The 14,848-nt window shown below is 35.4% G+C and overlaps 2 protein-coding genes across 4 annotated transcripts in view; both read right to left on the bottom strand.

Annotated features, from left to right (window-relative positions):
* LOC111154999 (solute carrier family 15 member 2) overlaps positions 1-6,571 on the bottom strand; it is a 32,853-nt gene extending 26,282 nt beyond the window's left edge. For both annotated transcript variants that reach the window (XM_022514987.1, XM_022514988.1), the window contains exons 1-3: positions 6,298-6,571; positions 4,405-4,492; positions 3,690-3,831 (exon numbers count right to left, since the gene is read on the bottom strand). In XM_022514987.1, coding sequence (XP_022370695.1) covers positions 3,690-3,831; positions 4,405-4,492; positions 6,298-6,435 — 368 coding nt within the window. In that variant the 5' untranslated portion in view covers positions 6,436-6,571. The remainder of the gene's footprint in view (positions 1-3,689; positions 3,832-4,404; positions 4,493-6,297) is intronic.
* Positions 6,572-8,059: 1,488 nt separating this feature from the next.
* Positions 8,060-14,848, bottom strand: part of LOC111155000 (ELL associated factor 2) — a 45,270-nt gene continuing 38,481 nt past the window's right edge. The window contains exons 6-7 of one of the 2 annotated variants that reach the window (XM_022514991.1): positions 14,380-14,455; positions 8,060-8,112 (exon numbers count right to left, since the gene is read on the bottom strand). In XM_022514991.1, the coding sequence (XP_022370699.1) occupies positions 14,409-14,455 (47 nt within the window). In that variant the 3' untranslated portion in view covers positions 8,060-8,112; positions 14,380-14,408. Of the gene's footprint in view, positions 8,113-13,093; positions 14,456-14,848 lie in introns of those variants that run through there. The other variant, XM_022514990.1, reaches the window with a different exon arrangement.

Genomic DNA, 14,848 nt, shown 5'->3' with positions numbered 1-14,848 from the left:
AGTGCTAGGATAAATGATACAGGAGGAGGAAGGAGTGGAGCAGGAAAGAACTGCCTGAGAAATGTACATAGAAATAGTAATGGTGAATGAACTCTTTACCTTTGTGGTGTTGGAGGTAATGGACTTTCCCTTCAAGCTCCTTTCTCATATGTGACCTGTCCTTTCCCCTCACTCACTGTACATATACACAGAGCATCCACAGGATGGATCTGCAGCAAGTGATTTTTTTTTTTTAAACTAGGAGAACCAGGACAACAGGATACTTTGACCCGTGGTGTTTTTATCAAAGAATGTCTTTGGCTCTAGAAATCAATAGGAGTAAAGAAAAACTCCAGGTAAACAGGAAAAAGCGATGGCTAACACAAAGAACTTTCTTTAAACCCAACCACTGGCATATACAGAAAGATAAAGGGCTCTCAGTTTCAGCTTGGCCACTTGAACACTTGGGTTAATTGTAATCCCCACCACAGTTACCTCAGGTTCAAGTTACCAAGGGTAACAAGGACTCAGGGACTATGAATAGACTGCCCAGTGATAAAGATCATGCAGTTGGTAGGGACTTCTTGTTGTGTTATTTTTTCCAAGAAATCTGAATGACAACAGGAAGTGGAACAGTGAGGAATTCCAGAAAGAAGTTATGTAGAGATTTACACACTGAAATATGGCACACCATGCAGTATATTACTTAAATGCATTACTATACCAGCATTCTCTTTGTACATAAGTAGAATGTTAGTACTAGAAGGAACCTTGGAAATTATAGGGTTTACATCTGTGATTTTAAAGCACTATATGCTGGAATATAAAGAACGAAATGAAGGTATCAGAAAGAGGCTAGAGATGACAGCAATCTCAGGTTGTGGATTTCTCATTCTAAATGCCTAATCTCTCTAGGGTGGCTTTCCAGGGAAGGGACCTTAGGGGGTTTATAAGGGCAAGTAAGGTGTAAGAGATTGGGTGACTAATCCATAGCATTAATTGCCCACGGCAATTAACATCAGAGGGAGGGGGCAGGCTTTCTCAAAAGGCCTTGTAGCATCTTCTAGAGGAAGTTTTCTTTGTTGGAATAAAAAGAATAGGTAGAAAGGGAATAAAAAGGTGAAAAGACCCACTATTATGAACCCAAAAGAGATGATCTCTGCTGGATAGTTAAAGAGAAAAAAAACAAAAGGAGTGTGAGCTGATGTAATATAATAGAGTCTGTGCAGGGAGATCAGAGCAATATCAGACTGTTGGACTAAATGGATGAAGAAAGTACAAATGGTTTAGAAAGAAAATAAGCAACTTTTTAGGCAGAAGGCTCAGGGAATTAGTCTAGGATATGAAGACTATAAGAGAGGAAGCTCATGGCAGGAAACTTTAACAGAAAGAGAAAGAAGTCAAAATAGATTTGGGCATTCTGCATTTGAAAAGGGGTCACTGAAATCCTAGACATAGGAAACAGAACTTTTCTGGAGAGACTTGACCAATCTTCCATCTATAAATGAGGAAGGTAAAATTCAGAGAGGTCAAATGACATTCCTAAAGTGACATTCTTGGAGTGCCTGGGTGTCCAGGTCGGTTGAATGTCTGACTCTTGATTTCGGCTCAGGTCATGATATTAGAGTTGAGGGATTGATCCCTTTGACAGGTCCATGCTGAATATGGAGTCTGCTTAGGGATTCTCTCTCTCTTCTCCCTCTGCCTCTCCTTGCTCACATGCTCACTTTTGCTCTCTCTTTCTCTTTCTTAAAAAGGAAAAAAAAATAAGTGACATTCTAATCAATTAATATTAGGGTTAGGTCTAGAATTTTTATGTCTTACTTATAGCCCAGTGTTTCTTTAGTTTTACTATATACAGGTTAATGTGGAAAAGAGGAAGAAGTTTTAGGTTTTATTTCACCACCAAAGCCATTGTTAATTAGAGCTTAGGAACTGAGAAGGAATATGTGTAGTGATGAGAGAAAGAGACCTAGCATGAAGAAGTTCAGCTCTGATGAGACAAAAAAGATAGGAGACAGAAAGGACATGATCTAGACCTACTCAGAGAAAGAGTAAGGAGAAGTGTAGAGATGATATCCAAAAGCATATTTGGCAATAAACAAATTTAAGAGAGTGATTGTAAGCCTGAACTGATAGGCATGGGTCACAGGGTATAAAAACCACACTAGGGACTATGACTAAAAATGCTTGGCTCTCTTTAAAAGCAACTTGACATAAAAAATAGTGTTCTAACATGCAGTTAAGCCTCTCAGTAGATGTTTATAGACATCATGAAAAGCCATATCCATGCTTCAAATTTAGAGGAAGTAATTTTAAAAATAGCCCACTGAGGGGTATTAAGGAGGGCATGTATTGCATGCAGCACTGGATGTTAGATACAAACAATGAATCATAGAACAGTAATTCAAATCTAATGATGTACTGTATGGTGACTAACATAACATAATAAAAAAATAAATGAAAGTACTATGTCATGTTTGAGAGTCTTTTATTCTATAAGTATTTATTTATTGAATAAAGACCATGGTTTATACTTTTTATTTTGCATATAGTGTCAACCTCCTATCTGGAGGGACTTGGTGACCAATACTACATAAGCAGCAAACATAAATTTTAAACACCTTCCTACCATCCTTCTCTTAAGTCAAGAAACTGTGTTTACTACCATGCTGTGGTTGTAGCTATCTATTAAATGCTGATTAAACACTTTAGGACAATGAATATATATAGGCCAAGTGAGGTATAAACCAATGTTTACTAAATATGATTCCCTAGAACACCACATCCACAAATTATCTTGAAAAAATATTCCATGGTCAAATAAGTTTGGGAATCACTACATACCATAACCGTCTCTTGGAGACTGTACAGTGTTTATTACCATGTTAAAGGCTATAAGAAGTCTTGCAGTAAAAAAAAAAAACTTTTTAACTTAGTTTAACCTTGCATTTTCCAAACTTATTGGACCATGAGAACTTTATCTTTCTTTATTACAATCATTGTATCCTATCAACCAATTTAAAAAAAATGCACTTTGAGAAATATTAATTAAAAAAATCCATAGATAATAAGACTATGGAAAACAACTTGGTGATGGATAGCCAAGATCCATCTCTAACTTATGAGGATAATGTCATAGGAGACAACAAAAACATTATCCCATGAATGTCTCTTATTGCTATTTTCAGAGGCTTAAAAGATACGGAACTGAATAGACCATCAGTCTAACTCATGAAAATATTTATTATATTCTTAAGAAGGAAACCACAGAGATAAGGGAAAAGAAACAGTAAAACAGCTGAGAAGAGGGACTCATAAGAATATACTAAAGATGATTCAACCAGAGAAGAGATGGACAGTATATGAAATAACTACATTGAGGTTTCTAAAATTATAAATTTTTGGCTGGGTAGCAATCTTTATTGTCCCTAAGATCAGAACAAGAATTGGTCTTAAACTACAGAATGGAAGATTAAAATTAGATTGAGGGAAATTAAAAAAAAAAATTCCTGACTAGAAAGGATGTAAACAATTAGAAAAACTGATAATGAAGAGAAATAGTCTTTCTGTGTTGTCAGTCTTAGAGAGATGCTTATTTGTCATGAATGACATAAGTATATTCTTGCTTGGAACCAAGAGGCTATAAGTGACAAAATCTCAGCACAATTAGGCTGTGATGTGGTGATGTGATCTCCCATTTTCCTTACTTGAATTTTCCCAGCCATGAGTCAGCAATGGCTGCTCCCAGGATGGGAGTGAAATAACAGAGGCTGCTGAAGGCATGGTATATAGATGTGGAGGAGTCCTCGCTCCAGTGCAGGAAATACAGGAAATACAGGGTCAGCACAGCTGAGGTTGAAAAGGAAAAACAAAACAAGATAAATGCATTAAAGTGATTTATGGAGAAGTACATTTTATCTCTGGTCTCTGAAGGTGATCTCGACCTTCAACTCTCTTATTGGTGAAGTGACTGAGGGGTGACTGCCAGGTAGTAGAAGCAAGAACCATGGCAACTGTGGGTGTGGGTGGGGCTATGCTTAGTGTACAATTGCAGTACTCCTCCCTTCAGTCCATGTGCTTACATAGCAGCATTTAAGCCGTTTGCAAAGATCATATGGTGCTTCCAATGTCCCTACCTTCTCCCTCCCAACAATGTAGTTCATAGACCTGAGAAACAGATATGAAAATGGAAGTTGTCATACTTTTATTCTTATAGACTGTGTTCTGGTTTCTTGCTTGTATGAGTTGCTAGGTGAAATCCCATGAGGTATTTATTGGCAGTGTTGGCTAAAGGGAAAGACCAATTTGGATAAAGGCAGAAAGTGTGGAAAAGAGAAATAAGGGCATAAAGAAGACCAGGTTGTTCCAAATATGGGGTGAGGATGAGTGGAGAAAAAGAAAGACCTTGGGACACAAAATTACCTTTCATGCCATAATAGGAAAAGCGCTCACAGAATTCATTCACCACAATGAAGGCAATGCTCAGTGGATAGTTGGAGCCACAGATTTTCTATGAAACAAAAAGACAATGGTTCAAGCATGAACTTCCCCCCTCCACCATTTAAATCAGTAGATTGTTCTATAACAGAAAAATATATTTATTTTAAATCACTGTGATAGGTAAAGTGAATCGATGGCTCCTACTCTTCATTAAACAGCTATTATCACAGTGAAAGTGCCTGCAGTGCTGACAGAAGTTATTTGGAATATTACTTCACTTCTCATTCATTTAACATGGAAGTACTCAGATATTCCTTGATCTCAGACACCAGGACCTCCTTATCTTCCTATAACTCTTTACTGAAAAGCCTGGGGTTCTGAGCAGGAGAATAATCATATTTATTTCTAAGAACAGAACAAAGAATTAGACTGTGGAGCACTTGATGCCCGAGCAGTTACATTTAGAGGTCAATAACTTCCTTAGCTGCACTGTTCAAACTAACCTCTCTGTCCCCACCTGCCATATTCATCATGCCAGGAGGAATCCTGACAGTATGATGGCTTCCCATTCAGAGCCTGCAGGAGCCAGGCTCAGAGCCCAACCAAAAGGAAGCTGATTGATCACCTTAAACTCAGGCAGAGAGTCCTTAAATCTTCTAACATTAAATGTCCATTCTTCCTGTGAAAGACATTCTATAACATTTTCTTGTTAATCCTATTAGACATTAAAAGAACTATGTTATTACATGTACCATATCAGTCAGTATATAGGGAATGCCATGTTTATTTCAAATCCCTACCTATTATGATAGTCCAACTAACATGAGAGGGGATGGAGATAATTGTACTTGGGACAGTCAAATCTCATCGTGAAATTTTTATCGCCTCTTATTTCATAAGAAATACATGCATCTTTTTAAACAGACTTAAATTGTTTAGGACCAGAAGATATATAATTAGCTAAATAAAGTCATAAGTTATGATTTTATTTTTTACCCATATGGATAGATATGAAGAACCCTCCTAAATATTAACATATGTTAATATATTAACTTACTTGAAAGACACAATAAACTGGCTTCTTACCTTCTCAGCTCACATCTTGAGAATTATGCAACCTGGAGTTTAGTTAACACACTTTACCGGCTATGTACTATTGGTTTGGGCTGTGTTAATCTACTGACCCTGGGCATGCCACTGCACCTGTCTTTATGTTCAATCCTCTTATTCCAAAGAAATGAGAAAACTACCACCTTTTGGCCCATAGTGAGAACTCCATAAATATTGGCTATTATTCCTATACCCTCTCCACTTTTAAGATTTTGATATAAAGATTTAATGAGATGATAGATTTGGAAGTGTTTAACAAGTATGTAATACAAACATCATTATTCTTTGATTCTCTGTCCTGTCTTCCAATGTAAACTGGCACACATCATAAAAGAGATTGGATCTATTCCTAAACTTTCCTTGGTGTCTGGCATAAGATTCTGAATACAGGGGGAGCTAAGGGCTGAGTTTTTATATTGGTTTAGAAAGAACAATCACACACAGTTCTCCAGGCAAGAATGCTTGCCAAGTTTCCCTGGATATTCAAATTGCTTCTTTTTTCACCCCAGAAAAACTCAGAATATGCAATGAGATACAGCAAAGTCCTGGATCCCAACTGAAGAACTCCTAACTACCTCTTCCTGCTGCTTCTTCTCCTAAGTAAAGGAAACTCCTGTTTAAATTTGGTTTTCAGGTTAATTCTAAGTCCAAGTGAGAATAGTTTTTAATACCCTAATACAGCTCAGCCTGACACTCCAGAGGCCAAGTAGAACAAAAAGAGCAATTCTGTTCCTGTCAGAAGGAGACTGGAATTTGGGGACTTACCGGAGTTGGCTTCTTTGGAGGGCTGAGAAGTCGAGGTGGTACCTCTTCAGTGGAGACAGGTGAAAAAAGAGTTTCCTTGGACTCATTTTTCTGGAAAGGATTCATAGCTGGTTCCTTACTCTCACTCTCCTCAAGCATTTGGCTTCGGTAGGCAGTTGGGACAGCTGCCAGCCTACTGTAAAAACGGGCACTGGGAGTGGACTAGGTTTAACCCTCTGTGTGTCAGCTTTTAGCAGCTGCCTGACCCAAAGCAAAGCACAAAGCTATAGGAAAAGAAAGGGTTAGGTCTCAGAGACTAGTCAAAATAATGATTAAGTAAAAGGTTAAGCATCAGGAAATAAGAGTAACATATCACAAGATGGGCAAGACAGTGCTGGAGAATTACAGAAGAGTACAAAATAGCTGAGAATACAATGCCTCAAGTATAGATTTAAAAACTGATTTCAGGAAAAAAAAAACCTGATTTCAGAGTCACAGGAGCGGCCATTTATTGAACATCTATTATGGCCAACAAAAATGTATATGTAATACATACATATTTCATATATATATATATATATATATATATCATATCTACTTATCTACATTCTAATTCTTAGCACAATCCCCAAAATGTAGGAACTAATATCTTAAGAGGTTGAGCAATTTGTCTAAAGTTACGTGGCCAGCAAGTGGCAAGTCTGGAATTTTAACTGTCGTGATTGATGGGAGATTTGTATCAGTAATGCCTATGGTCATTATTCAGGAATGGAGGGTATGCAAACAGGAATGTAGGAATATAGAGGAATTGAAATGCACTGAAGAGGGAAAGTCATCACAAAATTGAATTTGCAAAGATAGAATAGATGTTGATTTTGGTTTTCAACATAATAAAGTTCAACTAGAAATAGCCGATAAACAGTTAAAGAGGTGGAGCTAAAGAAAATGAGAAAAAAGGTTTGAAGATGTACATTTGAGAATCATTCTTCTTTGCTAAATTCATTCCTTGTGTTTTCATCACTTCAAGATGAATCCATAATTTAATTGATAAATAAAATTCAATTTGAGCAAAAATCATGAACTATTTTCTTTTTTAGAAAAATATTTTATTTATTGAGAGAGAGAGAGAGAGTATGCATGCACATGAGTGGAGTGGGGAGGGACCGAGGGAGAGGAAATCTCAAGATTTCCTGCTGAGCATGGAGCCCTATGCGGGGCTCCATCCCATGACCCTGAGATCATGACCTGAGCCAAAATCAAGAGTTGAATGCTTAACCAATGGAGCCACCCATGAACTAGTTACTTCCTAGATACTATCACAAACATAATTTTCATTAATACTTAGTAGATGAACTCCCAAATGACTCCAGAATATAATATTTAGCCTTTATCAGAGGAGGAATAAAAACGGGTATTATGATGATAGATGCATTTAATACAGTAAGTTGATGGAAAAGAAGAACAAGAGTATGATGCCTTTCCAGTTGTCAGTGAAAAGAAAAATGAAAAGAAATGCCAGAGAGCTATAAGAAAAATGAGGGTTAAACCAACAAGATCATAAAACAGGAGAATTATTTTATTTGAGAATATGAGAGAGAACCTATAAATTTATGCCTTGAAGAATTCTTAAACTACTTATTTAACTTGTTGATGAATAAGGCCAGAACAAACTTTACCTCAGACTTTGACCTTGTCTTCTCACTCCTCATCGACCCTCTCTTCTGCCAACCTTTAACCAAAGAAGAGTCCAGCTTCATTTTTGACTGTGGCATTAATGATTAAGCTGTAGTTATTCTTTCCAAAGGTATTATCCCTTCTGACTTAGTGTGGTTAAAACTTTAAATGCAAAACAAATAAATAGTCATGATTTACTAATCAAATTAACCTCAAGATGCCTTGAAGATCTAATTATATCAATGGTTCCCCCTGCTCGGGCCTATACTTCTAGAATAGCATTTGACCTGGCAGAGAACCTGTAGATACAATGCACCTGTAGAGGCATTGCACCAATTCCTTTGCGCTAAAAGGTACCCCTAATACCAAACTTTAGAGTATTGGAATTGGTTCTCTGGTACTCTTTTAGATGAAATTCTCCTTTTGATTATGGCAGTATAATGCTAGCATTCATAGAATCAAATAATATCAGAGATGGAGGGAATCTTAATCTTGTCCTATGTAAACTAAACTTCCCTGATGGTGAGAGTGATATAGGGTAATTCATTCACATATATATATCTATTAATTTATATATATGTTTTTATATATTCCAGAACAATTCATATACACACACACACACACACACACACACACATATGTATGAATGTAGGCATATACACACACACGTGTACATACACATATACATACACAGATTTGCAGGCCTTTTTCTTGAAAATACTTATTCAATAGATTTAAGTAGGGATCCAAGAACCTCTGTTTTTAAGAAGCACCTCTAGTGATTCTTATGACAGGAATTTAGGGAGCACTGGTTTGAAATCCCTCTCCTAGTCTAGCTTACAGAATACTACAGGAAAGCTCAAAGCTCAGAAGGGGCAGAGCAAGGACTAGAACTCTAACCTGCCATGGCCTATTCTAGAGCTCAATCATACATCAAGATGTCTCTTACACGCTATCATTTTTGCTAAGCTGAAATCAGACAGAAGAATAAAAGGAAGAAATCAAAGAGAAAAGCAACTCCTAGACAGAAATTAGCACAAACGCTTCAGAGACAAAAGGGGTAATAAAAGTGGAAGAATCTAAAATATCAGTAATAAGAGTAAGAAATATTTATGGCCTCAGTGAGTGTATCAGCAGATTGATACTTTACACTCATATTCAGAAAGGAGACTAAGGCTCTAAAATGATAGATACTAATATAGTCAGAGAGAAGAGAAATAAGAAATTAAAAGAAAACATGTTTAATAAGGTATATGAATATAGAATCAGCACACAAGGGGCACCTGGGTAGCTCAGTCAGTTAAGCATCTGCCTTTGGCTCAGGTCTTGATCCCAGAGTCCTGGAATCGAGCCCTGCATCGCGCTCCCTGCTCACTGGGGAGTCTGTTTCTCCTTCTCCCTCTGCCCCTCCACCCGCTTGTGCTCTCTCTCTCAAATAAATATATACAATCTTAAAAAAAAAAAAAAAAGAATCAGCATGCAAAAACAAGTTGTACTTAAATATGACCAAAAACAAAAAGAAAAGGGAATTTTAAAAGTGATACCAGCTATAACTGCATAAAAATACCTAGGAATAAATCTAATAAAAGATAGCCAAGACCTCAACATTAAACACTATAAAATATTATTGAAAAAAATTAAAGATCTAAATAAATGAAGAGACATATCATGCTCATGATTTAGAAATTTTGTATTATAAAGTTGTAAATCTTCCAAATCAACCTGCTGTTTTAATACAAACTCCCATAGGTTTTGTGAGTGTAGAAAATGACAAGATGATTTTTAAAATTCATATGGGGATGCATAAGCCAAGAATAGCAAAGGTAATCTTGAAGAACAATAGTGAAGGACTACTCAGTATAAGACTTATTATAAAACTATTGTAATAGGGGCGCCTGGGTGGCTCAGTGGGTTAAGCCTCTGCCTTGGGCTCAGGTCATGATCTCAGGATCCTGGGATCGAGTCCCATATTGGGATCTCTGCTCAGCAGGGAGCCTGCTTCCTCCTCTCTCTCTCTCTCTGCTTGCCTCTCTGCCTACTTGTGATCTCTGTCAAATAAATAAATAAAATCTTTAAAAAAAATTGTTGTAATTATAACAGAGTGGAATCAACACAACAATAAGGCAACAAATGGAACAAAACGGACATCAGAGACATACACACATGCCGAGGTATCATTAATGGCAAAGTTGACTCTGCAGTGCAGTGGGGTAAGTAACGGTGCTTTCATTAAATAAACACCATCTGTATATCCACATGGAAAACATAATTTTGGCCCTTATCTTATACCATATGTAAAAAATAATTCTATATAGATTGTGATCTGTTTTTTTAAAAATAAAGCTTTTAGAGAAAAACATCTTTATGTTCCCTGTACATACATATTCTAAGATTTTTCAAATAAGACATAAAATATGATTACCATAAAAGAAAAACAATTGATATTTTGGACTACATTGGATATTGGATTTTGATTATAAAATTATTATAAATTTATAATATTACAAAATTAAGAACTTTTGTTCACCAAAATACATGTTAAGAGTGAAAAGACAACTTACAGAGTGGGACAAAATATTCATATATCTGTCAAAAGGTTTGTGTCCAGACTACATAAATAACTCCAAAAAATCAGTACCAAAAAGATGCATGTCCAGGTTGTTTAGTTTCCTATTATAAATGACACTATCATAATAACTTTGTATATAAGTCAAATATATCTGATGGATAAATACCTAGAAGTGAGATTGCTAAGACAAAATATGTCTTTATAATTTTTAGAACTGCTTATTCATTTCCTTTGCTCATTTTCTTAGTGAGTTGGTTCTTCCCTTCTTGTCAGTTTACAAAATCTGTATTATTGATATTAATGCTGTCATTGTCTGCATTGCAAATATTGTTTTCTATTGACCTTGTATTTGGACTTTTAAAATTAAATATAACTTAATATGCACAAATCTTAAGTGTAAAACTCCATTTTTTTTGTATTTGTGTAACATACAACCATCACCCAGATAAGATTTAAAAAAAAAAAAATGTATTTCTAGTACCTCTGTGCTGAAATTCTTCAGAGAATAATACTTGCTGCTTCCCTCTGTCTCCCAAACTGTCCTCCTCCAAGGTAATCACTTTTCTGACTTCTATCACCACAGATTTGTTTGTTTTGAATTTCATATAAATGGAATAATACTGTTTATATTCCTTGTGTTTGATTTTTTTTTGCTCAACACCATGTCTGTAAGACTCAACCATTTTGTTGTCTGTAACAAGATTTCTTTTTCCTGTTGTTCAGTAGCATTCACTATTCTAATATGACACAATTTATTTCCCCATTCTTTTGCTGATGGACATTTGGGTTGTTTCCAGTTTTAGGGTTTTTTATTGTCAACTTGGTTTAAGCTAGGAAGTGTTTCTAAGAATCATCTTCTCTGGTTGGGTCTAGGCCAGAAAAACTTGAATGAGATTTAAAAGTGGAAGTGAAGCAGTATGTATTACTTGGAGCAGTCAAAGACTGGGCAAAGGTCCTGGTTAAACACCTTGAACCACAAAGGCTTTGTCTTTTGCTGATGGAACTGTGTGTGTAGGGGAGTGAGTTCAAAGTTCAGGCTATTTCCAAGTCTTCCCAGATTTTACTTTTTATCAGGCCCTTTTTCAGTGTCCTGCGCACAAGCACATAGCCTCAGGGTTAGTTAGGAATGTATGAATAACTTGGGGCATCTCTGATCCCTGCTGTGCATATGCACAGCCTTAGTTAGAATGTCATCTCCCCAGTAAGGATTGCAACCCCAGGCTGCTAGGGCTAAGCTCTTGCCTCTTCTCCACTGGCCAGCATCTGAGAGGTCACTTCCATGTAAAATGTTGCAGGGCATGAATGTCACCTACTCTTACAAATTGAGTGAGACTCCTTCATGAAGGTAGGGTAGGAGAGCTATCAACATTTCTAGAACACACTTTTTATGATATTTTTTCCATTCTTGAGTTCTTAATTTTGACTCATCTCTTACTAAACTGGAAATTACTGAAGTAATTATTACAGGAATGGCATGTGAAAGATATAATTCCTGAATTCTGACATGTCTAAGAATGTCTTCTTACCAAACTATGGATGACTGTTAACGTATACACTATAGGTCGCACTCATATCCTTGTGCAAATGCAGCTTTCCTAGCTTTAGTGCTTTAGTGCAGTGTCATGCAATGATTCAAACCCATTGATTTTTGTTCCTTTGTAGCCAACTTACTTTTCCTACTTGCAAGCATATATCATCTTCATTTTCATCAAACCATTCAGAACAGGCAAAATAAAATGATATTGTGCTTATGCCAACTAACCTTATTATAGTAATCATTTCATAATAAATATATGGATCAAATCATCACACTGTACACCTTAAACTTATACAGTGTCATATGTCAATTACATTTCAATAAAGTTGGGGAAAAAGATAACTGCTTGGCATCATGTCAGGATCATCAGATGATTCTGGCAGAGAACCTCCTATCTGGTAATCTGTTTCATCCATAGCTCCCTGCATTTCAGTGTCTGAAAAAACAGCAAACGAGGAGGTACAGAGGCATGGAAAATATTATTTCATTCCTCTCTAAACCACTTATATCTATCCTTAAAGGGTATAGAGAATGATACTCTGGGTATTCAGACCATAAAAAACATGTCTTTAAGAACATGTTTCATTTATGGGGGAAATATTAAGGGGGAGAAAGGAGGAGGTGTTCTGACTGCAAAAGGTATAGTTTGAGAATATAATGTTATGTAGTTGGCATTATCAACTCAGACCACCATGTACTCATTCCTGGTACAGTAATCACTAATCAAAGAAATCTTAGCATAATAAGTTTCAGTAAAAACCATTATAATTTGTATTACTATGTCAAAATGATAAGCATGTTTTATTAGCTACATTAAATATTTGAGCTTGTTTTAGTTAAGTAATAAATGACATAGCTATGGTTCTCAGATAATGGTTGATGAATAAAATAGATATAAAAATGAAGTTAAAAATAGATTAGCTAAGGTAGGCCAAAGAGAGGAAGGGAGAGAGAAGAAAGTAAGAGAGATTAAAACCAAAATTTAAAGAATTTTAAAAAAAACACAGAAATTCCTATGGTAAAGGCAATTATGACAAAATTTTTTATTGAACTTCAACTGTCGAAACTTGGAAACAGCCAAAATTCTTTCAGCAGGTTAGAGAATAAGTAAACTTTGGTACATCCAGACAATGTAATGCTATTCAGTGACAAAATGGAATGAGCTATGAAGCCATGTAAAGACATGGAGGAAGCTTAAATGCATATTTAAGTTAAAGAATTCAGCCTGAAAAGGCAGCGTACAGTATGATTCTAACTATATGACATGCTATAAAAGACAAAACCAAGGAGACAGTAAAAGATCAGTGGCTGCCAGTGGTTGGGGGTGGGGAAGGAGGAATAAATGAATAAGCAAAACAAAGGATTTTCAGGGCTGTGAAACTATTCTGTATGATATTACAGAGGTGGATACATATCATTATATATATGTCAAAACCCACAAATTGTATAATACAAAGAGCGAACTCTAATGCAAATATGGACTTAGGTGATGACGTGTCAACATAAGATTCATCAATTGTAAAAATGTACCACTCTGGTGCAGATGTTTATAGCGGGTGAGGTTGTAAGAGGAGGGGAACAGGGAGTATATGAGAATTTTCTGTACTTTCTGCTCAATTTTGCTATGAACCAAAAACTGCTTTAGAAAATGCAGTTTATTAAAAAGAAAAAGAGAACGTAAAAAAGGAAAAAAGAACTTGCTGCTGGTCAGTGGCTCTCAACTATAATCTAATATTTATCATTTTCTCCATATTCAAAAATACTATAGATATAAATATTAATTATCTACTTAACACAATTAATTGCTTATTTTTTCTCAAAAGCAAAATATTAAAATGACAAAAAATATTATAAGATATACAAGAACAGTTTTTTCATTAAAACGATTATCTAGCTTTACTTTTACCCTAAATTATAGCTTAATTTTGTCAAGAATTAAAGTATTCTCAACCAAACTTTAAGGACTATCAGATATAAAAGGCTCAGAGATATAATTAAAACCATGGGCATTTATTATAAATCAATTGTTTTGACATTTCACAATTGTGAGACATCAGTATTTTAAAACAGAGTATTAAACTTGTACTCTAGAACACTTGATCTGCCACTTGTTAACTAACAACCTGTGGGCAAGTTACCTAATGTCTGTTTTCTCATCTGTACAGCCTAATAAACAGAAAACACATGAAAATGCTAATACTTAAAAAAGGTAAAAAATATAACATCAACCAAATTTAATTTCTTTTATCATCAAATGTTAAGATACATTTTCTTCAGTATTAGGAATCTTTATTCTTAATATAAAATAAATATCACATCTTACAAATTTTATATTTATAGCTGAATGTTTCTTCAATCATCACTGTCACTTCCTGATTCACTCAGCTGTAAATCATTTCCTAAAATAAAAAAAAAATTAAAACTGTAGTAATTAAGTATTTTATATTTTCATATTCATTGTATTTACTTCTGGATAACATAAATATCATGCAAAATATAACACCATGGGTGAACCATTTAGCCACCATTTTGTCACTAATAACTAGATTGCTTATCCTATAATTTAGTCATATCATTAGTAATTCCAAAAATTAATACTGCTTGTAAAGAAAACATACACCATCAATCTTCAGCATAGTTTTATCACCTGGCATCTTTTTTAGTCTTCTTTCACACACCAACACCACCTTCCTTTGTTACTCCCACTGATTTAATTACATCAGATAATGAGAAAAAAATGTGGTTTAGAAGATCAGCCTAAATCATTTTGAAGAGTGTAAAAATGTTATGCA

This window comes from Enhydra lutris, unplaced genomic scaffold, assembly GCF_002288905.1.
Source record: "Enhydra lutris kenyoni isolate GAN:26980312 unplaced genomic scaffold, ASM228890v2 scaffoldscaffold39, whole genome shotgun sequence".
NCBI classification, from domain to species: Eukaryota; Metazoa; Chordata; class Mammalia; order Carnivora; family Mustelidae; genus Enhydra; species Enhydra lutris.
Note: the sequence above shows the minus strand (reverse complement) of the source record. Positions and strands in the feature narration are given on the sequence as shown.